Here is a 27,533-nt window from a genome sequence, read left to right on the forward strand (position 1 = left end):
GTTGCTGTTCTGCTGTTCTTTGTGTGCGCAGCTGTGTGCGTGTGTTTGCATGTGTGTGAGGAGCTGCGTGCCTTGGTATAAATGACGCCAAATTTTGTACGCAACGGTTAGTCCGAAATTTAACACATAAGCCGACAGACGCGACCTGAGCGATCGCGCAAGCAACAACAAATCAACAAAGCAACAACAACAACGACGACTGCTGCGAAAATAAGCGTAAAAAGAGATTTGCAAATTTTCTTGTGTTTTAATGCTTTTACCATATCCGCTTGATCTTTGATGAACACAATAAATAAACATACGTATGTTTAGTCTATTGCCATGAAATTCTCAAGTTTATTCGTGAAAGTGAAAATTTAATATTAAAGTAAACAACAAATGTTTATAATAATAAACGATGGCGATAGCGCGCGTGTGGCCATAAACAAACAAGTTATTAAATATCATACATAAATGCAGAAATGTATTTTTAACCAATATTCTGTACAGAATTAAATTATTATTTCTATAAGAATTAAAACATAAAAATAACAAAATATTACAAAATACAATCCCCACATAGAAAATTTTAAAAATTAAAACAAATAATAAGTGATGCAATTTAAATGGTGAAATTCAGTTTTGAAACATTTAAAAATACACCAATGTAAAATTAGCAGAAAATATATTTCAAATATGTGAAGGGTAGCATGAATTATTATCAAATGTGAAAGATGCTTAAAAGAAATAAATAATCAATTTACATATAACAAAAACTAAATTATATAAAATAAATAAATCTGTAAATTTTTCAGAATACAGAATTATAAATTGAGCAACGAGTATTTACAAACTCTGCGTTAAAATTATACCAGTAAAGTTAATTACTAATTTATCAGTATTACTAAATCGTGATTTGAATCGTGATCTATCGAAATCATTTAATCATAAGCAACAGTTAATTACATACCCAAGAAAAGCGTTTTTCAAAACATTTTTCTTTATTACGTTAGAAATTACGTGGAACTATTTATGCAAGCTGGAAACTGAACTCTAAAAGTTAACGAAAGCGATTAATTATAATACAGAGAATAGTGTGTAATCAGGGATAGCGATCTCTATAGTCAATTTAGCTGGAAATTGGCAAAGTCCAAGCTGGGAGTGTACTTAAAAATCAGATGCCTATAAAGATTCAATTAATTAAAATGTTGCAAACAAAATTTAATAAGCAGCACATTTAATTAGATTGAAAACAAAATGATGACCTTGAACTCGCAAGTCACTCATGCAAAAATAACAACAACAGCTACAACAACAACAACAACAGCAACAACAACTGATTATTTAGCCATCAACAAATTGACATAATTCCTTGCTGCGACAATTGAGGCTAACACTCAAAAGCAAAAGCAAAAGCAAAACCAAAACAAAACAGCGAATAAAACGTGCAGCTAACGAAGCATAAATGACAATTGATTAACCCGCAAATGAGCGAGGCAAAAAGGGGCACAAAACTAATACGAGCAGCAAAAAAATTGCGCATTCGCCGCATATGCCGCCGTTCATTGCCTTACACTGGCGTCCAGACAAAACGTGTCTAGTTCGTTCTCTCTCTCTCTATCTTTTTTACTCTTACTGCTTTAAGGGTATATCATAGCTCAGCTTATGTTTTGTGTGTGTGTGTGTGTGTAATGTCAATCTCTCCCCTGGTTTATATTCAATACAGACTTGTCATTTATTTATAGCAACCTCACTCAGCAGGTCTTCAACTAATTGAGCATGATGATGATGAGAGTGACGCTCGCCCCATTCTCTTGCATATTCTCGCATTCAACTATCGCTCAATCTGTTGCTCAGCTTGTTTTTGTTTTTAGTTGGCTTTTTACTCAGTGATTTTGCTGTTGCTGTTACTGTTCGCTGTTTATTTGCCGCTTCCTCAAAGCATTTAAGCGCATTTGACTATTGTTTGTCTCACGATACAGAACAGAAACTGAGAATCGGAAACTTTTGCCGGTTGCCCCATAACGAATCAAACGAATTGCCGCAAGTGTTTTGTGTCTATTCTAAATAAATATTTTTGAATCTTTGTTCAACACAAATATACATTTCAAAACCTAAAAGAAAACAGTGTTTGTGAAATAAGATGAAGCTGCTTTTTGCTGTTCTCCTGATCGCGTTGGCTGCAAACGGCGTTTTCACGCTGCCAGGTGAGTTTCTTAAATCGATTTAACCACAGTTCGAATGGAATTTAGTTGGTATGCATTATAATTCGATTTGATTAGCTAGTGACGCATATGATTTTCTAAGAATTCAAGCCGACATAGCAAGTAAAGCCTTTGATAGATGATTGTTTTGTATTTAAGCGCATCTATGTTATCAACACTCAACTTTTAGATGATAAATGAGATAGATCGCTGGGGAATTTCCCTGTAATGCAATGCGCAATAAGCTTCAAGTTCTCTCGGCAGAAAAAGTGACAGTGATTGACTACGATTTATTCTTTATTTTATAGAAAAATTTGACTTAATATTCAATCATAAACAATATTGTATTTTAAATGTAAAATTTAATCATTTTTCTTATAATAAAAGTTTCTCTTTAAATCTTTACTGAGGATCGCTAAAATTAAAAATCACTCAACTGTTGATTCTGCTAAAACAAGTTTCAAGTGGTTTACTCAGAAATCGAATGAAATAAATAAATATGTAAAACAAAGAGTAAAAACATTTCCTAGTGCTTAATGATCTTTGGAATTTCAAATTAATAATGTCACTGATGTCGAGCACCTTTTGAACCGTCGCATCAACAATGCAAATTGATAAAGCTGAAACCTAAAATAAAAAAAATAGAGACGGAACATAAAAAAGAACTTCACATTGTGTTTGTAATTTGTGCGGCATAATGATGCCCGCTTTTGATAACAACAGAAGAGAACAGAAGAGAGAAGAGAGAGGGAAACAGGATTGTCGAGCGCACGCACTTGACAATCAGCAAACTGCAAAATGCATCCTGCAGATACTGTCGAGATGCCAGATACAAGATACAACGCTGTTGCTGTCGCTGTTGCTCTGTTGCCTCATCATCGTTGTCGTTGATGCTGTTGCCTGCCTTTGGCTGCCACTTGAATGCATAAATTGCAGCAGCTGAAGTTGAAGACGCTGAATTGGGTGCAGTCAACAGACAGCGGGGGAGAGATATACAACTGAGAGGGGAGGGGGAGGGGGGGAGAGCAGCTGCCACTGCCACTTGAAGTTGTCAAATTTGCAGCAGTCAAATCATTTACCAGAGAAATATGCAAATTTTATGCATAATTCCGTTGGACAAACCAGACTTTTTTTTTATCATTTACTTTTTTTTTTTCTAAACGTTGCTTTAATATTTTGCATTGGGTAGCTAAATTGATAGAGAACAAACAATATATTCAGTCCCTGACAAAGAAATATATATGAATTGCAAATATTATACGATTTGTTTATATATTCTATATATAAGATTAAAGATTTATTCTGGGAATAACCGGTTCTGATTGCTGATAACAAGTTGAATGTTGTCTAGCAAAATAAACGGCGAGTTTTGTGTCTGGAAAGGTTATAAATATTACACAATATAAATGTGCTATCAACAATTATTATATTGTAATAAGAAAATGTCTGATTTGTTTGAAAATATTTTGTTTTTCATCAACAATTATTGTTAATGATATTATATTATTACTTTTAATGATATTATTATATTTTATGGCTTGGAATATTAACTTCAAAAAATATGAAGCTAAATCTTATTTTAATATCAGTATTAAGTAAAAAGTCAGCTGCTTTTTTTTATGGATCATAAACTGAATATTCATAAATCGGTGACTCAATAGTAAATGTGAATATTAAGAATCTTACCAATTAATTTTATATTAAAATAGAATGTTGAATCATAGAAAACAATACTAAATAAAAAAAGTGAACTAACGAACATTTATTTACAACTCAAGCTGTTTCCTTGATCTTTGATTAGATTAAAGATCAACTATACATTTATTATTTTGCATTGCGAAAGCATCTGATTTGTTTGAAAATACTTTAGTTTTAATGATCTTATTTTGCGATTTGGAATATCAATTCCAAAACCATGTGAAGCTAAACCTTATCTTAAGCACTGAATATCAATTCAAATTTTAGCTACTTTTTTACTCTGAAAATTCAAGAGTCTGTGAGTCTATAGTACATATGAATATAAAGAATCTTTGCATATGTTGATAGCTTTTTAGAAATAAATTTAGAATCATATAAAGCAATACTAAAGAAGTGAACTAACAAATATTTCTTTGAAATCAAGTTGTTTTCTTGATCTTTGATTAGATTAAAGATCAACTTGAGGCTGGAATAATAATTTTTGCATGTTTGCCCAAAAATAAAAAAAGAGAAGAAAACATTCGTCAGTTTAACGAACTCAATTCTGGTGAAATGCAATTTCTTTTTATTATTATTATTATTTTTTTGTTCTTGTGCTGCATTCATTTTATTTTCTTATTTATGTTGGCCTGATTCTGGTTTGATGTTGTTGCAATTTGTCGACTGCAATTGGTCTCGAGATTGCCAGCGAAATTCTTTCTTAAGCAATTTCTTTTCGCGCTTCCCTGTTTTTGACAACACATTTATGGCATTTCACTTTATGAGCAACGTCCACTGCCAACAAACAACTGCCAGGGCCATTGCAATTGGGTTAATTGTGGTCATAATTCGTGTTTAAGGCCTCTTCCATGGAAATATACATATATAGAATAAGAGGGGAGCGGAGGGGGAGTGAACAAATTGCAACTGCATGTTGGACAAATTGTTGCAATGAAATGCATATAAATCATGAAAGTATTTTTAACTAAAAAATTGGTTGCCGCCACTTGACAATAAATAATAAATCGGTTTATAATTATATTATGAATTTTAGTATTTACATTATTGCCTGCACTTTATTTATTTTGAATGTGTCGCAATTTGTTTAGTATTCATCACATTTATATTTATTGTTTTTGCCAATTGTCTGACCGTAAATATATTTCATATTTTCTACGAATTGCGGCCAATTAGTTTGAGGCTGAGTTTTCGAATTGTTCAACACGTAGGATGACACTTTTTGTCAGTATTGTAAATATAGAAAAGTTATTAGTTGCAATAATTATTTATAGTAATTGCATCAGAGATTTATGACAACAGCTTTTCGGTCGAGAGATATTTAATTAGGTTAACGCTGAGAGACAAAATACTAAAATACTTTGAGTTATAAGCATAAAGTCTCATTAAAAACGAATAAGTTATTTAAAAAAAAAAAACGATACTGTATTATTCCCACTTAAAGTTCTCGCTTTTAATTTACGTTTCTGCTGACTATTTTAAATACCCGTAGAACTTTTAACCCCCAGCTGGGAGATAAATGTTTAATTGTTGACTCTTTTTATTATCTTCTCAACTGAGGATTATCTTCTGTCACTTTGAGTGATTCAACTGAAAACAAGTTGCCCACACTGGTGGCCAATTAAATGGGCACAGTCGCAAAATCAAAGTCTGAATGGCATTAATAAACATTGACAGAGTTTATCAACAATGCAATTGAAGAATAAATGTAAACTGAATATGCATTCTGCCACTAAAACTTACACTTACATACATATGTGTGTGTGTTTGTGTTTTTGTGTAATTATTATTACTATTTTTTATAGTCACTTTAATTTGTTTTTATTTTTTTTTTCATTGTACATTTTTTTTTAACAATTAAAACTGATTGTTTTCGTTGGCTGAGCGGACATTGCGCTTGGTCGCTTGATTGAGTTACAGTGTTGCTTAGCTAAAGTGAACATTTTGGGGGATTAATTGATTAATTCAAATATAAGAGTTGGAACAAACTTAACTTCATTTATCTTCAATTATAAAATTTGTATTGAATTTTAGTCCAACTTAATGTTACCTTGTTGTTCTTTGACAAGTGTCTTCACTGTACATTCAAGGGAATTTCTGGAATATACCTTAAGCCGCTTATCATTTAAATAACAATTTAAAGCGCTGCTTTTTTGTAGTATTCTTTTTTTTTTATAAAGCGTTTTTTATTCAAATTGTTTTAGTTATAAAAAAATGTATTCAAATGAATTATTCAAATATTGAAAAAAATCTCTACAAGTGCGCCGTTGTTATTCATTATTGTTGCAACAACTGTTTTGGGTCGAATGATTAATCGCCTACGCTAAATAGATCTCTATTGAATTTGTTTTCTCGTGAGCGAGCGTTGTTGATTTTCTGCTTGAAATGCGAAACAATAATAGTCGGAAAATAAGTTGTTCTATTCGTTGCTTGTCGTGACATGCATTAACGTAGAAATTTCCAGTTAACGCTCGGTTAATTGAGAGTTTATTCTTTAATGATTATACACACTCATTGCATTCAATGCAAATGTGGAAAATTCATTACTAAAAATATACTTTTTTTTAGTGCACTCATTATAAACAGCTTTTCCAATCTATAAATCAAGTATGAATTTTTAATCCGATAATTTACAATTTGTTAATGAACTGTGAAAAAGTTAAAACATTTCTCCAGAATGTAATTTACGAGATTTAAATAAAACTTTTAGATTTTTTACTTAGAAGGGCATATTGAAATTGAACTTTTGGTTTTTCTTTTATATATATATATATTTTTTTTTAAATTTCCGATTTCTTAGAAAGGCAAATTAAAATGGAAGTTGTAGTTTGACTTTTATAATTTATATAATATCGGTATAACGATTTTTTTACATTGTTGCCATTGATATTATTAGACAGTAGCAAAATTAAGAATTTATGCTTTAATTAATAAAAAGCTGTAACAGCAGCTGAAATTTATTTTTGGGTTTATTTTGTAAAACAAAAAAAAAACTTATTATATTTTTATAATTTATTTTCAAAATTTAGTTTTAATAATAAATAATTACAATAGAATAGTTATAAGTGTTATATTTGAAAGTTGTAAAAGTAAATGTGGATCCTATATTTTGTAAGAGTTAATTGGAAGTGTTAAAAATAAATAAACAAATAGTTTAAAGGTTGAACTTTTAAATTTTGTTGACAATTTTTGCTCTCTGTTGAAATGTTGTTGCCATTTTCTGAAATTGATAAACAATTTCGTTAGCTGATTGCCTTATCAGCTGCAATTTCCTGCTATTAAAATACAGAAACACACATTTGACAATTGTCAGCTGTCACGAAAAGCTTTGTTCCCCTCTTCTCCACTCTCTCTCTTGATGAGTCACCCTGTAAACGGGGCAAAGGGCGACGCTTTAAAGCAGAATTATTGTAAATTACAAAACTGTCTGGCATTCAAAAGCTGCACCAATGCAGCTTCAGCTATTCCCACTTCTCTCTCTCTCTCCCATTCTTCACTTGGCTGGTTTCAATGTCACGTACTCGCTGCGAGGCATCCCCAAAGAGAGAGAGTGTGCCTCACTCTCCACTCTTCAGTCTCCACTCTCCACGCTGACCTGCTCTTTATGCTAATTTATGTGCTGTGCAAAATGTGCAAGCGCCTAATGCTCAGCCACGCATGGCGCAATACCCGAAATCACATATAAATTACGAGTGAGCAGCGACTGCACAGCTGCAGTTGATCATACGGAGCACACACTGTACAGGCGCATGCATTTTAGATATATGCGAATAATTGTGTATTATAATGAAAATGCTGAGTATTACTCAAATAGTCATTGCAATGTCAACGCGTGCAGATTTAAATGATTGCCAAAAGGGTTGAAGAGGAGACAACGTTGGAGCGAAGAGGAAAGGGGGAGCTCCATAAAGTGAAGTCCTTGCTGCAGCTGACGTTGCCCGTCCTTGAATTACAATAGAGAGAGAGGCTGTAAATTTAATGAGATTCCTGTCAAATTAATTTCCGGTTATGATTAGATTTTCGTTAATGGCAATTTGCGGTTTTTGCTGCCAACCAAATAAACATACTGACATCCATATAGAGATGCATATATGTATGTACATATATAATGCATTTGTGCAGCAGCTACTCTCAATTTCTGGCTTTATCTATTAGCATCTGTCACAATACATTTGCATTTTACAAAACGTGTGCAATTATCATCCAGCCATCAACCAATTTTACATCTTCTCTGTCAGCCTCACTTACGCACATTGATTAACATTAAGCTCTGCGTTTAGTGCTCATAAATCATGCCTTCGAAAACCAACCGAAAATATTCCACTGGCATTTGTGCAATTTTGCATTGCTTGCAATTTCTGGAGAATGCGACTTTGGTGATTGCAAATTGAAGCTTGTTAACTAATTTAAGCCAAGTATTATAGCTGATAAACTAAATGGTGAATTAGGTACTTATCAATATGAATATAATTCAAAAGGTGTAATATAAAACTTTATTAAGAATTACATATTTGAAAATATTTGAATTATTTTAAAAATATTTAAAAGTGGTGCCAAAAACAATAGGAACTTATGGAAAAATATTCAAAAAAGTTTAACCTTATATTTAAATTTTGATAAACTAAATGGTGTTCATATTTAAAAATGGGAACAACTATTTTTGATTTAGATACTTATCAATATGTGTTATTTGAAAAAATTTGATTTTTTTTTTTAATATTTACAAGTGGTGTCAAGAACAATAGGAACTTATTGAAAAATATTCAAAAAAGTTGAAGCTTATATTTAAATTTAGTATAAATTTATGTATATTACAAAATATCTGGCTTATTATAAAAACCATTAAAACTGATTTCAAAGAGCCATATTAAATATTTAAATTGAATGAATATTATGAAAATAATAAGTAGGAACTTTATTAGATACTTAAAACATGTAAAAGTTATTGACACAAAGCGGTAAAAAATAATTTATACAAGTACAATCCTGATTATAATATTTTAAGTAAATAAATAAAAATTAAATACATAATAACACTAAATGAAAATTGATGACACAAAATGTAATTATAATGAACAATAGGAACTTAGAAAATTAGGTATAACTCTATATTTACATTTTGTTAATAAGTATTTAAATGAAAATATTTAATTTAAAATATATAAATTTTTAAAACACTTTGTAAAAGTCAACAGGAAATGAGCAAAATTAATCCTGACAAGTTCGAATTTTTAAAATGAATAAATATGAACTAAAAATACTAACCTTAGGTTTGACGAACCAAAATGTGATGACAAAAGTCTGACAATTTTAACTCTGTAATTCTCTTTCTATAATAAATGGTGATTAGAAAACATTTTACTTAAAATAAAAAAATAATAAAAACCTGTAGCCACTTAATAAAAATGATCTCCACAATTTAAGTTTTATATTACAATTTTAAATATGAACAAATAATGATTAAAAATACACAACACTTTAAAGAATTTATGCACTAGCTGCAATCTCAATTGATGGGCTCAAAAGTCAGACAAGTGAAAGCTGTGTGACTCCTCCTCAATACACATGGACGTTGCACCTGTGGCAAGCAGCAAACAAAAATCACAAATCACAGCAAAAAATATTTTAAAAGTTTTCGCACGCACCGACAGTTGAAAAAACGATGAAGAAAAAGAGGAGGGCGGGGGGAGACTTAGGGAAGGGGGAGGCGTAATGAATGCCGGAGTCGGGAATATTGGCTGGTAAAAATCGTTGTGAACATTCAGCCTAAAATTAAAAAGAACAAAAAAATTTGTTACTTTTTGCTGATGCCAAATAATTTGCTGCATGTGGCGATTGACGATGGCGACAAATCACAGCAGCCAAATTGCGCGGGGGTGGTCGAGGATGTGGCAGGGGGAGGGTGTCGCCAGGAGGAGGGTGTCGGGACCCATATCCGGGACCAAACAATCAAAATCAAATTCAGAGGAAAAAAACTCATTTTAAACGCGACAAACGTAACGTTCAATCTTCCAGAACATTGCGTACGTGACACGATTGTCACATTTGGCAACAAAACGGGCAGCAACTCCAAACGTGCAACAACAACAACTACAACAACTACATCAATGTGCAACAACAAGAAGAAAATAAAAACACGCAAATTCAAAATGGGGGTTACAACGGGGCAAGGTTTTTATTTTGTTTTCCTTTTTTTTTTTTGTATTTTGTTTGTTGCTGTTGATTTCGCGTTGTTTTGCCAAAATGCAAATGAAGTGGCTCCGCGGCGAATGAATGAATAAATGAATGAATGAATGTAATGAATGACTGAGTGAATGCCAAGTGAAAAATGAAGCCAACACACACACACACACACACACACACACACACACACACCTGACTTAAGTTACTTCCACTCGCACCTGACCCAGCGACCCAAAAAAAAAATAAAGAAACAAAACACAACACACAAATTAATTGAATTACATTTTATTTTAGTTTTTTGTGTTTCCCCCTTTTTTATTATTTTTGATTTAGCGGTAAATTTGTTGGCCACAATTTCCTTATTGGCAGCGAGCACGTAGTTAAAACCTGTCCTTATTTGTGGCCAGCAAATTTGCTGGTCGCAGCTCATAATTATGCGGTTAATGAAGCTGGCTTATGGATTAAGTTCCATTTGCAAGCGTTCATATTTTTTTGCCAATTGCATTTTGTGTTAATTGGAAAAAGTGTGTTGCAACTGTCGATTTTTTTTGTATACATTAAAGCAAGATTTAAATTACGGACTATATTTTAATTATGATATTCAAAACTGATGTTACACTTTGGGATGTATTTAGATTAGTTTAATAAATACATACGTGACTTCATTTTCAAACTACAATTCAATTATGATATTATTGAGTTATGAATTATGCTATTCAAGTATTAAATACAGAAATTAGATTATTTTCTTAAACTGTAATCTTATATATAATTATGCTAAATTTATAAATGGAAAAACCTTATTCTATACCTAATTTGTAGTTCTTGAAAATTTGGTTGCATTCAGATAAAAAGTTTCTTGAGAAAAAACGCCTAATTATTACGGGTTTCAGTAGCTTTGTCTGCCAATCTAGTATATTTTGAACTGTTTGGTATATTTGGAATGTAATAATATATCAATATACCAAACATTTTAACATTTTTGATTTTATTTAAAATGGATAACGGGTATTCTACAGTAAAGCACACTCGACTGTAGCTTTCTTACTTGTTTGTATGAGAAAAAATGCCCAATTATTATTATCTTAGTAGCTTTGTCTGCCAATCTGGTATATTTTGAACTCTATGGTATATTTGGAATGTAGTAATATATCAATATACCAAACATGTGATATAGTTTTTACATTTTTGCTTTTATTTAAAATGGGTAACGGTATCTTACAGTCTAGCACACTCGACTGTAGTTTTCTTACTCGTTTCACATTATTCTCTTTGATATTATCATCAACATTTTTTTTGACCATTTGAATTCGGCTGAATTCAGTTTTTTGTTTTTTTCTTCTTCAATAATTACCATTACTTTAAAGCCTAAAGCTCCATTCATAGGCTAATAGAAAATTCCATTATGCACACTTTCAATTTCAATAACATATCTGCAAAAAAGGAAGAGAACGCGATAGAGATAAGGAGGTTTATCTTTTGAGTTGCCTCTCTTTCGTATGGCGGCTAGTTGACAGCCTGGCAAACTCGATTGTATGCAATTTGGGTTAAAATGATTTCAAATCAGTTGAAAGGCAATGAGAGTGTGTGGCTAGAAGCAAATGTTGTTCAAGATGGACAAAGGGTCGTGTTTTGGCTGATGGCAAGTGCGGACTTTTGTGTCACGTCCAAAAACTGCTAAACAGCAGGAAAATTAGTTTGATGTCTCACCCACACAAGTTGCACTTGTCATGGCATGACATGTGTGTGAGTGTGAGTGTCTGTGTGTGTGTGTGTGTGCCTGGACAAATGTCAACAGCATTTGAGCCGAAAGTGAAACTAAAGTCGAGGGGAGGCGAGGCGAGGCGAGGGGCGGCGAAGCGAGGCCCAAGTCGAGGCCCACAATTCCTGGCAGCTCGCTCTCGAATGCTGTCTCGCATTCATCGAGTGAAAGTGCCTGAAGCACAGTTAGCTGTCATACTCCAAGTGAAATGCCATTCAATTGACGTGTGCTGATATTTTGTTAGCTCGCATTTCTACACCCCGCCCTCCGTCTCTGTCACCCCCCCCCCCCCAAAAAAAAACGAAGAGAACTTTTAACAAATGATGGACGTGCTGCAGTAGGAAACTTGTTTAACGACAGCAGCCACAGTAGAGCCTCAGCAACGAGGCATTTGCATTGTCATGGGGTTACTTGATTCGTTCTTCCCTCACCCCTCACCCCTCTTTCACCCCTTTCACTTGGCTGCCAATCTGCGCCCCTTGCCGCACTGCTTTGCTATCAATTCTAATTACAAATGTCTACAATGATTTTTCGGCCACCCCAAAGAGCTGCACATGACGATGATGATGATGTTGCAGGTGGCAGTGGCATGTGGGACTTTGGCCTAGGCTTGATTAATGTCACGCACAGCAAAGGCACAACAACAACAACATCTGAGTCTGGTCACTGTCCCGGGTTTCTGTGGCGGATGCGTTGCCTATTAGAGGTTGCGGCGTAGTTCGCCAGTTATCGGCGCGAGAGTCTATGAAAATGCGGGAAAGGGAGTAGAGTAGGGAAATCGCCGCCTACTGCTTCACCTGCTCCTCTCCTCATCATCATCATCATCTCGACATCAAGCTTTGTGGCTATCGAGCTGCCGACTGATTGGCAGCGGTGTGAAAGAGACCCTGACACGCTGTATGAAAGAGAAACACTTGCCGCTAGTCAAAGCCAAAGCCAAAGCCAAAGAGAGAAAGAGACTCCACAATTCGTTAGGGTGTAATGGAGCATGCGATGATGACGTTAAACGCGACAAACGTAACGTTCAATCTTCCAGAACATTGCGTACGTGACACGATTGTCACATTTGGCAACAAAACGGGCAGCAACTCCAAACGTGCAACAACAACAACTACAACAACTACATCAATGTGCAACAACAAGAAGAAAATAAAAACACGCAAATTCAAAATGGGGGTTACAACGGGGCAAGGTTTTTATTTTGTTTTCCTTTTTTTTTGTTTTTTTGTATTTTGTTTGTTGCTGTTGATTTCGCGTTGTTTTGCCAAAATGCAAATGAAGTGGCTCCGCGGCGAATGAATGAATAAATGAATGAATGAATGTAATGAATGACTGAGTGAATGCCAAGTGAAAAATGAAGCCAACACACACACACACACACACACACACACACACACACACCTGACTTAAGTTACTTCCACTCGCACCTGACCCAGCGACCCAAAAAAAAAATAAAGAAACAAAACACAACACACAAATTAATTGAATTACATTTTATTTTAGTTTTTTGTGTTTCCCCCTTTTTTATTATTTTTGATTTAGCGGTAAATTTGTTGGCCACAATTTCCTTATTGGCAGCGAGCACGTAGTTAAAACCTGTCCTTATTTGTGGCCAGCAAATTTGCTGGTCGCAGCTCATAATTATGCGGTTAATGAAGCTGGCTTATGGATTAAGTTCCATTTGCAAGCGTTCATATTTTTTGCCAATTGCATTTTGTGTTAATTGGAAAAAGTGTGTTGCAACTGTCGATTTTTTTTGTATACATTAAAGCAAGATTTAAATTACGGACTATATTTTAATTATGATATTCAAAACTGATGTTACACTTTGGGATGTATTTAGATTAGTTTAATAAATACATACGTGACTTCATTTTCAAACTACAATTCAATTATGATATTATTGAGTTATGAATTATGCTATTCAAGTATTAAATACAGAAATTAGATTATTTTCTTAAACTGTAATCTTATATATAATTATGCTAAATTTATAAATGGAAAAACCTTATTCTATACCTAATTTGTAGTTCTTGAAAATTTGGTTGCATTCAGATAAAAAGTTTCTTGAGAAAAAACGCCTAATTATTACGGGTTTCAGTAGCTTTGTCTGCCAATCTAGTATATTTTGAACTGTTTGGTATATTTGGAATGTAATAATATATCAATATACCAAACATTTTAACATTTTTGATTTTATTTAAAATGGATAACGGGTATTCTACAGTAAAGCACACTCGACTGTAGCTTTCTTACTTGTTTGTATGAGAAAAAATGCCCAATTATTATTATCTTAGTAGCTTTGTCTGCCAATCTGGTATATTTTGAACTCTATGGTATATTTGGAATGTAGTAATATATCAATATACCAAACATGTGATATAGTTTTTACATTTTTGCTTTTATTTAAAATGGGTAACGGGTATCTTACAGTCTAGCACACTCGACTGTAGTTTTCTTACTCGTTTCACATTATTCTCTTTGATATTATCATCAACATTTTTTTTGACCATTTGAATTCGGCTGAATTCAGTTTTTGTTTTTTCTTCTTCAATAATTACCATTACTTTAAAGCCTAAAGCTCCATTCATAGGCTAATAGAAAATTCCATTATGCACACTTTCAATTTCAATAACATATCTGCAAAAGAAGGAAGAGAACGCGATAGAGATAAGGAGGTTTATCTTTTGAGTTGCCTCTCTTTCGTATGGCGGCTAGTTGACAGCCTGGCAAACTCGATTGTATGCAATTTGGGTTAAAATGATTTCAAATCAGTTGAAAGGCAATGAGAGTGTGTGGCTAGAAGCAAATGTTGTTCAAGATGGACAAAGGGTCGTGTTTTGGCTGATGGCAAGTGCGGACTTTTGTGTCACGTCCAAAAACTGCTAAACAGCAGGAAAATTAGTTTGATGTCTCACCCACACAAGTTGCACTTGTCATGGCATGACATGTGTGTGAGTGTGAGTGTCTGTGTGTGTGTGTGTGTGCCTGGACAAATGTCAACAGCATTTGAGCCGAAAGTGAAACTAAAGTCGAGGGGAGGCGAGGCGAGGCGAGGGGCGGCGAAGCGAGGCCCAAGTCGAGGCCCACAATTCCTGGCAGCTCGCTCTCGAATGCTGTCTCGCATTCATCGAGTGAAAGTGCCTGAAGCACAGTTAGCTGTCATACTCCAAGTGAAATGCCATTCAATTGACGTGTGCTGATATTTTGTTAGCTCGCATTTCTACACCCCGCCCTCCGTCTCTGTCACCCCAAAAAAAAACGAAGAGAACTTTTAACAAATGATGGACGTGCTGCAGTAGGAAACTTGTTTAACGACAGCAGCCACAGTAGAGCCTCAGCAACGAGGCATTTGCATTGTCATGGGGTTACTTGATTCGTTCTTCCCTCACCCCTCACCCCTCTTTCACCCCTTTCACTTGGCTGCCAATCTGCGCCCCTTGCCGCACTGCTTTGCTATCAATTCTAATTACAAATGTCTACAATGATTTTTCGGCCACCCCAAAGAGCTGCACATGACGATGATGATGATGTTGCAGGTGGCAGTGGCATGTGGGACTTTGGCCTAGGCTTGATTAATGTCACGCACAGCAAAGGCACAACAACAACAACATCTGAGTCTGGTCACTGTCCCGGGTTTCTGTGGCGGATGCGTTGCCTATTAGAGGTTGCGGCGTAGTTCGCCAGTTATCGGCGCGAGAGTCTATGAAAATGCGGGAAAGGGAGTAGAGTAGGGAAATCGCCGCCTACTGCTTCACCTGCTCCTCTCCTCATCATCATCATCATCTCGACATCAAGCTTTGTGGCTATCGAGCTGCCGACTGATTGGCAGCGGTGTGAAAGAGACCCTGACACGCTGTATGAAAGAGAAACACTTGCCGCTAGTCAAAGCCAAAGCCAAAGCCAAAGAGAGAAAGAGACTCCACAATTCGTTAGGGTGTAATGGAGCATGCGATGATGACGTTGATAATTGACAACAGACATCCACAAAGAGACACTGATACAGAGTACAGTCAACAACACTGTGATTACTAATAGCACAACAATTAAATATGTGTACTATATGGCACTATAATTTCATGGAAAATATAAATAAATAAAATATACCCTGCACTAAAATGAAGTAATGAAGAAGTCCATTATAATTCAGCTAATAATTAAGAATAAATTCGATTGTGAAAATATACTTTAAAAAGATTTATAGGAAAATTTAATCAATAAAATATTGAAGAGATTTAAGTGGGGCCTATATAAATTAAGATGTTTAAATTTTAATTAAATTATATTTTTGTTCATATTCTTCATCGCCTTATATTTCTGAGAAATATTATCTAACATAAACTATTATGTGCAAAGAGACTTGAGAAGCTTGTGAAGTTTAACAAATTATGATGCATGAAAAAATATAAATATAATTTATTTCTTCTTCACAGTTATTCTTTATAACTAGATATAACATTTTCTGAGAAATAATATCTTAACTATTAAAAGTCAAGAGGCTTGAGAAGTTTATAAAGTTCAAGAAGAAATAGAAAATTTATATTTTCACTTGGAATTTAATTTTTCTTCACAATGATTATTTTGATAACTAGATTCAAGGTATAAAACTTTAATTTCGTTGTATTTGCACTAACATGCTAAATTTGGAAAATTTCATAAAGATCGTTGACTCACTCCAAAAAGTTAATTTTCACACTACATATATATGTTAAAGAATATATTTAAAAACGTTTATGGTTTAAAGGTTATCATCGAGTCGAGTCACATTTTTAAATTACTTTTCTCAGTGCTCGACCGTAAATCACTCAAATAACAGAAGCAAAAATTCGAACTAGACATTATACAGAGCATGTTCACACACACATACACTCGCACACACACTCATACACACATATACATAGCTTGTCTATGTGTGCAGTGCAAATAATTTGGCATTTGTGTGGCCCAAAGTCGTTGAGCAAATAAATATGCGCCCGATAATTACAAACTGCTATGGTTACACGTCATGGCCATAATTCGTTATATTTGATACATCTGCAGAAGAGTGCGATAGTGTGTGTGTGTGTGTGTGTGTGTGTCTGTCTATGTGTGAGTGAACATGTTTGTCTGTCTGCCATTGAACGAGTGTCTGGCTTTGTGCGCTCAATCTCGTTGCGTTTTGTTTGGCAAATGGCTGCACAAAATGTGGAAATGCGTTCGTTATGTTTGGCCCTTGTTGGCAATGTCAGGCCCAAAAATGGTAATTAAAATGCTGGCCAAAAGTGTCGGTTGCTGCCGCCTCGCTGGTTCTTCGAGAGACGAGACGAGACGAAACGAGACGAGATCCATTTGAATTTATGTGTCCGCCAGCTGTCTAAAATTATCAATATCCAGCGAATTCAATATGCTTGCTAGCGCTCATAGCTAGCAATGAATGCGTGACACGACTCACGACTCACGACTTGATTGAAATTACTTTATATGCGATAGTACAAATTTAATCATTCTCTGATTTCGATAAAAAAAAAACAATTTGTTGCTAAAAGAATAAAAAAGAATTTTACAAAATGAAAACAAAAAAATATCTTTATATAGAAACTTGTTTGTAAATCTTTTTTAAATAATCTTTTATATGAATGCGTAACATGAATCACGACTTGATTGATTTTACTGTATATGCGATAGTTCAAATTGCTAAAAATATCACCAATCTCTGAATTCTATTAAAGAAAAATTGTTTGCTGAAGTAAAAAAATAACAAGAATATTATAAAATTAAAATAAATCTTTATATTCAAATTTTATTGTAAAACTTTTTTAATTTTTTAAATAATCTTTTATAACTAGAAATAAATACCTGACTTTACTCACGACTTGACTGGAATTTTACTTTAAATGCGTAGGAAAAATTGCTAAAAATATCTCTCTCAATCTCTGATTTCGAATGAAGATTAATTTTTTGCTAAAGAAACAAGAAACAGAAAAATTATGGAGTGAAAACAAATAATATCTGATTATCTTTAAATAATCTTTTATAACTAGAAATAAATGCGTGACTCGATTCACGATTTGTTCGGAATTCGATAGTACAAATTGCTGAAAATATTAACCTCTGATTTCGATTAAAGAACACTTTTTTGCTAAGGAAACGAAAAACAGAAATTATTAAATAAAAAACGAATAATATTGTCATTTATTATATTTGCATATAGATTTTTTTTTTGGAAATCTATATCATTTAAATCGTTTTTCCCCATCTCTAACTGCAATCCCATTTGATGCATGTGTTTTCCAATTACTTTGAAGCAATTGCTAAAAATTGCATGAAATATGTGCGTTGTGGCAACTCGTCAACATCCTCATCAATGTTATACATTTCTCTTCTTTTTTTTTGTGCGGTTTTTTTGTTTTTTTTTGTGTGTGCAAAATGCAATTCAATCCGCGAGCACACACAATTTTAATTTTAAATTTCATTAAAATGAGAATCAATTTTCATTTTGTGTGTGCAACAGAGCTCCATCTACAATTTCAGCTGCTTGCCAAAACTTTTCTAATTAATAACTATTAAACATACATATTTTTTCTGTTGCTTGTTGTTGGCCAGAAATTATTACAAAATGTAAATATTGGCAACTTTCTCTGCGGGCAAAACTCTCATTAAATGCTGGTTCGCGCTTCTATCTATCAATTATTTTGCCATTTTGCGCGCAAATCAATTAAACTTTTCCAGCGAGTTTTTTTTTACAGTTTTGTCTGTATACCCTGTGATTGGAAAAGTATCGAGAGGGGTGCTTCTATTTTATAGAAGTGTTTTAAAAGTCATAAATGGATATCAATCATAAAATAAATACCAAAACTGGGAAATAGTATTTTAAGTATACTTTTTTTTTAAGCAATTCTTCGATATAGAAATGATTTCTAATTTAAAATTAAATTTAAAAGTTTGAGAATAGTCTTTTAGATTTGCTTTTTAAATAAGTCTTCGATATAATAACTGTTTTTTAATTTAAAATTAATTTATGTACTTCCTAAAATACTTAAAGATGTAAGAAAGAATTAGATTAAAGATTAAACTTTAAGAGACAAGCAAGAAATGCTTTTTTTGTTTAGTGTTTAATTTGAAATGTTCGTTTTATTATTCAGGGTATTTTTTAAGTCGAGTTCCCGCATTTAAACTGGTTTTATGAGGTGTTTTGCTTTTCAGTTGCGTGCGATTAATGAATTTTTAATAGCGCGCACTTTGGTTAATGTAAAAAAGTTGCCACAATAGTTGTTGCAACAGCAGCACGAGGCACGAGGCACAGTCCTCGCATCCTTTCCCCAAAGGGGATCGCTTGCTGACTGAGACTTAGGCTGCCACAAGTTGCCAAGTAATTATGATTGCAGTTGAGTGAGGAATTGCTGCTGTGGAGTTGCAGCTGCAGTTAGTTAGTTGGTTAGTTGGTTAGTTGGATATGTAAATCTCTCAAATCCCTGTCTACCTACAAGTTGCTAAATGTTTCAGCGAAATCGTTTTGAAAGCACTTTTTTTGTTGTAGAAAGTTAAAAGAGCTGAAATAAAGAAACTTGGAGGAGAAATTATGCGGTTTAGATTAAGTAATGGAAATTTTCGTAAGCCTTACATAAGCTTAAAAAAAAAGTATATTTTTCTTGTGATTTTTGCAGGTATTTGAAAATGTAAAGAATGTAATTAGCAAATATTAATAAATTGTAAATTTCTTAAAAGCAAATAAAGGTAAATAGAGCGAGTTCTAGTCTATTAAAATATTATATGTATTAAAATTGTTGGAAACCAAGCACTTAAACAGCAAACATTAATAAATTGTAAGCATTTCATAAGTAAATAAAATGAGTTATGGTCGAAAAATGTAAAATGAAGTATTAAAATATTCGTTTTTATTTCATTTATTTATTTTCAATTTGGTCAATTAAACACAACATCAAAAAATAAATCTTTTAAGATTATTTGTTTTAGTTTATTTGCGTTTAACTCCATTTTGTATGGTCTAAAAATGTAAATTAAAGTATTAAAATATTTAATGTTGTATTTTATAATTAGTTAACATTTTTGAAACTATTCAATTAACACATACACATCAACAAATAAATCTTTTTAGGCTTTTAGTTTCAGTTTATTTGTTTTGAAAATCATTTCAATTTTTTAACGATTTAATTAAACACAGAAACAAATCATTTAGATTTGTTATTTTATGAAAAATATTATTATAAAAGGTCGTGGGTTTTTCAACTTTAAGTGCAAAATATTTCCAAAGTAATTTGGACTTTAAATAAGCCTCCGCAATTATTATTTCGGCTCTGGAAATTTTAGCCCCAAAGTCAAGACGTTGAAAAAACAACAATCGCATCATACTAAATTATGCAAAATTGTACAATTATGTTAATTAATTGACGCAGTCTGTGCCCACCCAGGGCTGAATGGCGTCAATCTTAACTGGGCGTCCCTGGTTGCCTGCTGGCAATTAGCGCCATAAAACGCAGGCCAAGTGATTTTATTTTTGTGGTGCTTCAGCACAAAAAAAAAAAAAAAAAAGAAAAAGAAGCAAACAGAAGCAAAATGGCCAGAAGGAAGCATAAGCAACAGGCCCCAGAGGGAGAGGGAGTGGCAACGCCCACTTTTTTGGCCCCAACATACAGTTAACCTTACATAATTAGCAACAAATTCGTTGTGTTTAGAACAAAAGCGCCGCGCGCTGCGGAAAATGTTCATTACACACACATACACACAAAAGCCAAAAACTGCCAACTGCTTTTATTAATTTCATAATTCAGGCAGCGGAACAATGAGCCGAAACCAACGAACACTGCCTGTACCCTCCTCTATTTTTCACCTCACTTTCGCCCGGGTTGGGCTTAATTATTGGAAAATTAATGAATATGCCATGTAGATGTTTTCATTACGGGCTACTGCTGTTTTCCATAGCATTCGCATGATTAATAACGCTTTCTCCACCATCTTTTTTTATATTATCGTTCCCCTGAATGGGTTTAAAGTAAGTTGGGTGAGGGAGCGATAGGAAGAGGGGGAGGGAGAGGGGCTTAACCCTATAGCATATTGTGTGTACTTTTCTGTAGCTGCACATTTTCATTTTCATAAAATTCTTGGCACTCTCAAACACGTTTCAATTTGGTTTGCGCAATCTGCCATGACACCAGCAAACAGCAGCAACAATCGTCCTCTCAACCCCCCCCACCACCCTCAAGGTATGCAAGGTAAAGCCATGAAATATTATATGCAACAGTCTAGCTGACTTTTTGATCAGCTTTAGCTGTGCGAAATGAATGGCGTATGACTTAAGCGATGCATTCGCTGAGAGAGTGAAAAGTTGCAGCCAAGATAGTTTGTTGGGAAGTTTTTATGTTTTTTTTTGTACTGATTAAAAGTCAAGTTCAGTTAGTTGGTTATAAAGAATACTCTTTGGAGAAGAGTCACAAGACTTAGACTGTAAACTTTCGGTTCTACTTGTTTCAGATGTTAGTTTTAAAACTAAATTTAAAAATATTTAAGAGAATGATATCTTAAAATTCAATAATATACGAAATAAGGCAGCGTGCTAAAAATTATTATTATATGTTGTTTAATAGCTGAGTTACTACAGTTATATATTTCTAAATTGACGTTATAATAGTATGTTTTGAAAACGAATGTAATAAATCTTGCAGTTATGTACACTTTTAAATGTAAGATGTAAATCTTAAAAGTTTCAGCATGATTTTACTAAGAAATTAAAAAATATATATTTGTGTACATTCAAAATTGTAGTAAGAAACTAAAAAATGTTAATCCCAAGCTCAACTAGAAGATATTTAAGCAAATAACATTTTAAATTTTTAATAGATGTAAAATATGTTAGCAAGCTTAAAATGAATATCATACGTATTTTAAATGCAGAGTTATTATAGTTATATTTTGCGTAAATCTCGTTATAATGGTTGGTTTAAAGAGAAACTCTATAGATTTTGCAGCTATATATTTTTGTAAATGTAAGCTGTAAGTCTTATAAATTTGAGCTTGATTTCACAAAGAATTCAGGCTGCAAATAAATGGTAGCTCATTTGGTAGTCGTCCACTTCCAACAGATTTATCACTTGTACTATTTGCTGCGCATATGCGAATATACATATATAAATATACACGTTGCATATTTGCCAGCTGGTAGCCCACTTTCGAGTGAGTGTGTGCCACAAAAGGTAAATATTTGCACTTGTAAATGACATTCATATGCGACCCCGTCCACTTTGTTTTTACTCTCTCTCCCTTTCTCTCTCCCTCTCTCTCTCTTTCTGCAGAACTGCTCCACTTTATGTTTGATCGCCGCAGTCGACCCCTCAGTCATACATTCGCATAGCGGAGACGACAGTTCTGCTTTTTTTTGTTGTACAATATTTTCCTTTTTTTTCGTAAACCAAACATATTGCGAGTGCCGCGTGTATTTCTCATAAATCGGCTTAAAAAAAATGGGGTGAAAAATATACGCCATGATGATATGAGGAGGGGGCCGAAACGCACCCTTAGGTGTCACCTTACGTTTTGTTTTTTTTTTTTGCGTACGCATTTTTCGCAACATGAAAAAACTTTGCTGACACTATTTTCCCCCACATTTCGCATTTCATTCCAAGTCAAGTCGAGACTTGGCTTGACTTATTTTTAACATCGTTAGTTGAGTATGATTCTTTTTTCCTGCCACTTGTTGTATGCTGTCAGTCTCAGCTGCTGAGATTTATGAACTACAACATTTACCCAACGGGGTGAAGGAGGGAAGCGACACATTCATCCATCTAGGCAACCAGCCTGCAGCTTGTTGTCTGCTCTTCTCTCTCTCTCTATCTCTCTGTCCATCCCTCCACTTGTTGTTGTTTATTTGTGCACTAAAGTTGCGCTTGTTGTGTGTGTTAGTGAAGGAAGGTTCGCTGGTAATGGCTTTTAATCGAGCCTTGGCCCAGTTAGTTGAAGCGGTTTTCAATCTGCTGCGGTTATGTCACAATTTCTTGTTAGTACAATTTCATTTTTAATGATTAAATGATGAAAGTAAACGTAATTGAGATATGCACTTGAAGGGTAGCTGTAACAGCTGCTAGGAATCTTAAGGTGACCTTAAATTGAATGACTTAAAGATATAGAAAAAGTGTCAGCTAAAGAAGAATGAAATAGTTTATTAGCTGAAAGAACAAATACTCTAGATTACGGATTCAAAATATATATATACTGTATTTTCATGAAATGTGTTTGCTCGCATGCAAAATGTTCTAAACAAACAGTGCAATCAGTTTCAAAACTCTTTCTAAACTAATACAGACAAAACTTTGTGAATTTACATTTCCTATTATTTCAACCGAATAAATTTCATTAAAAGCCAGCTACTTAACTATAAATTTCACAATGTTTTTACTAAAATAAGTGTATTTAAATTATAAAATCAGCAACATTAAGTCGGCAGTCACAACTGGTAATAATTCAGAATTATTTCAAGAACAACTTCCATCAGCATTTGGCTAAGACGTAGCTGAAGGTCAGCTGTGAAAAGGGCAATAAACTTGCCGCCATATAAATAGAGAATTTCCACGCAGGAAATTATGCAAAATGAAAAGTCTAATAAGCGCTAATGAGGCGCATAAATGATTAGCAAACGGGGGGAAAGGGGAAGAGAGGAAAGAAGTGGCTAAAAGACGTCAGCAGTTTTGTGGTTTCAGTTTTGCAGGATTCAAGCAGGTTTTTCCTTGGGATTGCTGATTTGGCTTATTTCACGCACTTTTCACAGCCAATTTGTGGCCAATGCTTCAGTTGGCATTTTAAGCTCTGCTTTTAATGATAATTATGAATAATATTTGTATACAAATGTTCTTTCTTTCTGTATTTTCAGCACGTTCAAGTCCGCAGGATGATGCTGAGGTGATACCGGACACGGATTTCCGTGACTTTAAGGGCGTCATCGATACGGGCGCCGATGCCACTCCATTCCTGCAGCCAAGTCCATCGGCCGTTAACTTCTTGAACTCCTTTGATGGTGAGTAGACAGAGTCGACTCTGATTGCATCTGTGTCTGTGGCTGTGGCTGCCACGTGATGCATTTAATTACAATTGTGTGTTGCTTTACGCGTAATTACAAAGCGCAGAAAGAATGGAAGAGGATGAGAAAAAAGAACGAATGCATTTAATGCACATTTCATTTATTATGGTTATTACATGACACGAGAAGCCTTCAGATATATCAGTAAAGTACATTTCGTATATCCCAACCAATTAGTGAACATACTTTTTGTTTGAGATTTTTCACCAACTTTGCGAGTGAGCAACAAAGTTACCGAGTGTTTGAGCCAACAAAAAACTGTGTGTAAACAATTTATCAAAATATTATGTCAAAAATGTTGTGGCGAGAGAAAGAAAAGTTTTTTTTTTTTCCTGCCATGGAATTTCTATATTTACAATTGATATATGCAGGGTCAAACTCTGATGACCATTAAAAGTGAAAAGTTTTTGCGCTTCGGTTAGCTTTAGCATTTCTAAAATGCTTCTTAACTAAGATGAGCATAAAGATGAGATGCAGACAGCGATAAGCAGTTGGGGGAAGAGAGATGGAGAGAGATTCGAGAGTTGTGGCGACGCAAAAACTTCATAAATCTTTTGCTAACTAATACGCTGTAAAAGTTCTTAAGCCAATGCCTCGCTTTATATGCATGGAAACTTTTATTTAGCTTCAGCTTTAGCTTCCTGGCAAAGATAACAACTCAAGAACAACAACACCAACAGCAACAACAACAACAGTGGAAAACTTTCATTATGTTTGCAGCTTTCATACATTGTCTAGAGAGGAATATGATAGAATGTGAATATGCTCTATAAAGAAGAAAGATTTTTAACTATTTTATTCGATTGTAGATCAAATATAAATTCAGTTTTTCAGTTTTTTATTTATGTGTAAATGTAAGCATAGATATCTTTAGAAAATCTTCTAAAAAGTTATTAATCACTTTGGAAACAAATAATTATTATTAGTATATCAAATTTGATATAGGATTAAAGGGATTTCAGATTTACACAATGAAAAAATCTAGGTTGAAAAGTAGATTGCAAATCTGCATTAATTAAGATTTATTTTAATTTGTTCGATCTTAAAAAAATATCGAAATAAGAATTTTAGGATCAATGATACCTAAATTCATATATGTAAAAACTATGTTAAAAAACACACATAAATCTATTTTGTTTGTTTTAATTTAAGCAATCTAAATTTTAGACCGTTTCATCATTAATTAAAAACTTGCTTCAATCTTGAGATTTTTCTATTTTTGAAACAAGATAATTATCTTGAGGTTTACGATTATAGAATTTTTTTAGAATTTTGATCTTGATTTAAGAATAAATCCTCCTGGTTAAATTGTGACATAATATAATCTTGATTGAAAATTTTTAATATTGATTTTAGACGTTTTTTTATATTATACTAATAATGTAGAATATTGTTTTGATATTGGAATAGATATTTCCGGGAAATTGCAATTTAAATTCAACTTATTTAAAAATCTGCTATAATATTTACAAGAGTATTTCAAAGTGCATTAAAAGCCTAAAGCATGCAGACCTGTTATTCTATGTCAAATTGGCATTACAAATGAAGCATTAAAGTTGTCCCAAAGCAGATGAAGGCAACAAAAATATGGAACTGGCAACTGCAAGAATTGAAAAGTACCCTTGACGAAAGTTCAAAGGGCAGCACAATGTGGCACAATGATGTCAAGTATTTGTGGCACTCGTAAACTCATTAGAATGCAACAAGCAAATGAATTGCAACATGCTAGAAGAGGGGAGGGGTTAAAACAATGCGGTCAAGTATTTATGACAAGGTTGAAACTGAAGACGAATATGGGTAGAAAAAGCAGCCAAATGAGACCAATGCAAAAGAGTGCAGCAAATGTATTGTTTAGGGGATGGGGATGGGGGGCAAGAGGATTAGGTGGCTGCAAGCAGACGTTTGGCGACACAGCAAAACGCTTTTTAGTACGTTTACGGATTAAGGATTTTAAACAGAAAAACGCATTAGCAAGGCAAAAGGCGTCTAGCGTCTGGCGGCATCAACAAAGCACAGCAAAGAGAGGGCAGAGAAGCTGACAACATTGGCATCCGGCATCGAGTCGAGTCGAGTCGAGTTGAGTCGAGTTGAGTCGAGACTTGCCACTTTGCAACACCTGCGCCAATTCCCAGAGTTGCTGCTGCAACTGTCGCATGCCCCAAACTCTCACCTTGAATTCAATTTGTGGCCCTTTCTATTAACATTCTAGTTTGTCTTGGCGTGAAATTATACCGCAAAAAATACGAAATACTATTTCTTTATTTTCTTCACCTTTTTTTTATTTGCTAGACATTTTCCGTCGTCTGCGCACTCGTCTTTGGCCCGTGACTCTTGACTCGGAGGAGTCTGGCTCCGGCGATGATGGTTTTGCTGCCGGCTTCCCACTGCGCTTCGGATTGAGCAATCTGAATCCGGTGGATCCCAAGAATGGCAACACAACATCCACAGTTAAGGTAAAGGTTAAAGAAAAAACCCGAAGTTAAAGTCTTAGACTTAAGTTATTGCCAACCTTCTTTAAAGGTTGTCGATGGTCACCGATTGGAGATCAATGAGACCGTCTATGGCGATGAGAACAGTCACTTCAAGGTGCGTCTGGTGAATGTGCGTCCCTTGGAGAGTGGCGAAGAGGTTGTCGAGGGCATCACCCATGACAATGGCGATTTCAAGCCGGCGAATTCCGCTTCCCCGGTTACTTCGGCGCCTCCCAAGCGCAGCGAACTCGATGAATCCGATGAGGATCGTCGTGAACCTCTGGAGAAGCAGACCAGGGACAACGAGGTGCGCGACATCGATGAACCTCAGGTATAAAAAATGCCACAAAAGCTAAAAATTGCAATTGCAAATTGTAAACAAAACAAAAAAAAAAAACGAAAACTTTGAAAGCAAACTAAAATCGAATTCTAACCAGAAAATGCTTTACAAATTGCCTTGCCAATTAATAATGTAAACGATGCTCTACTAACCATTTCAACAATATATATATACTTTATATATATATATATTTCTCAACAATCTGTATATTTTGAGCATATCTATTTGTCAACTTGTAATATATATAAACATTTCTAATATATATATAATTTTTTCAAATAAAGTTTTGCATTAAAACTATAGACAAATGCTTAGTTGTATATATTATATTTTATAATGTTTCTTGCCTGCTTTTTAATTTCCCTTTTTTTACACTAATTTAAATTATGATTTAGTTAATTAATATGACAAGTCTGGATGTTGGATGGTGTTTGGTATGGCTTTGGTTTAATTATCTACATTTTTACAATTTCTAATTTAATTTTTTTTGTCGGCGAATCTTATAGCTTTAATAATCATGCGTATGCATAAATTATTGGTTTTATTTTATCTTTTAATGGGTATACAAAGTATCTAAAAATAATGAATATGAAATTTTAATTAAGTAAAATTTGATTGTAGCAAAATTTTACTACGTTTTAAAGAAATCAGCTTATGCAGTCATTTAATTTTAAACATTTTTTATAAGACAACTTTTAGTCGATCAACTTTTTATCAAATCGAACAATTGTTTTCTATTTTTTCCGCTGTCATAATTAAGTTTCGTTTATTTGCTCAGCGTAGCCAATAAACCGTCAGCCACCGCAATAATAAATATTTTATTAACACGACAAAA

The 27,533-nt window shown here is 33.9% G+C and overlaps 1 protein-coding gene across 1 annotated transcript; it reads left to right on the plus strand.

The window, feature by feature from the left end:
- The first annotated feature begins 98 nt into the window (after positions 1–98).
- On the plus strand, positions 99–26,761 carry LOC133835533 (uncharacterized). The gene is made up of 5 exons (XM_062265517.1): positions 99–216; positions 1,962–2,186; positions 23,681–23,824; positions 26,177–26,340; positions 26,408–26,761. The coding sequence occupies exons 2-5, from the start codon at positions 2,123–2,125 to the stop codon at positions 26,693–26,695; spliced, it is 660 nt and encodes a 219-aa protein (XP_062121501.1). The 5' UTR covers positions 99–216; positions 1,962–2,122; the 3' UTR covers positions 26,696–26,761.
- The last annotated feature ends 772 nt before the right edge of the window (positions 26,762–27,533 follow it).

The sequence above is a fragment of the Drosophila sulfurigaster genome, chromosome 2L, assembly GCF_023558435.1.
Source record: "Drosophila sulfurigaster albostrigata strain 15112-1811.04 chromosome 2L, ASM2355843v2, whole genome shotgun sequence".
NCBI classification, from domain to species: Eukaryota; Metazoa; Arthropoda; class Insecta; order Diptera; family Drosophilidae; genus Drosophila; species Drosophila sulfurigaster.

Bases quoted from the DNA above. Each gene is read 5' to 3' on its own strand.
- LOC133835533 (XM_062265517.1), top strand. From the start codon at position 2,123: ATGAAGCTGCTTTTTGCTGTTCTCCTGATCGCGTTGGCTGCAAACGGC. The intron at 23,825-26,176 runs GTGAGTAGACAG...TTTATTTGCTAG, and splicing joins CTTCTTGAACTCCTTTGATG to ACATTTTCCGTCGTCTGCGC. The intron at 26,341-26,407 runs GTAAAGGTTAAA...CCTTCTTTAAAG, and splicing joins ACACAACATCCACAGTTAAG to GTTGTCGATGGTCACCGATT.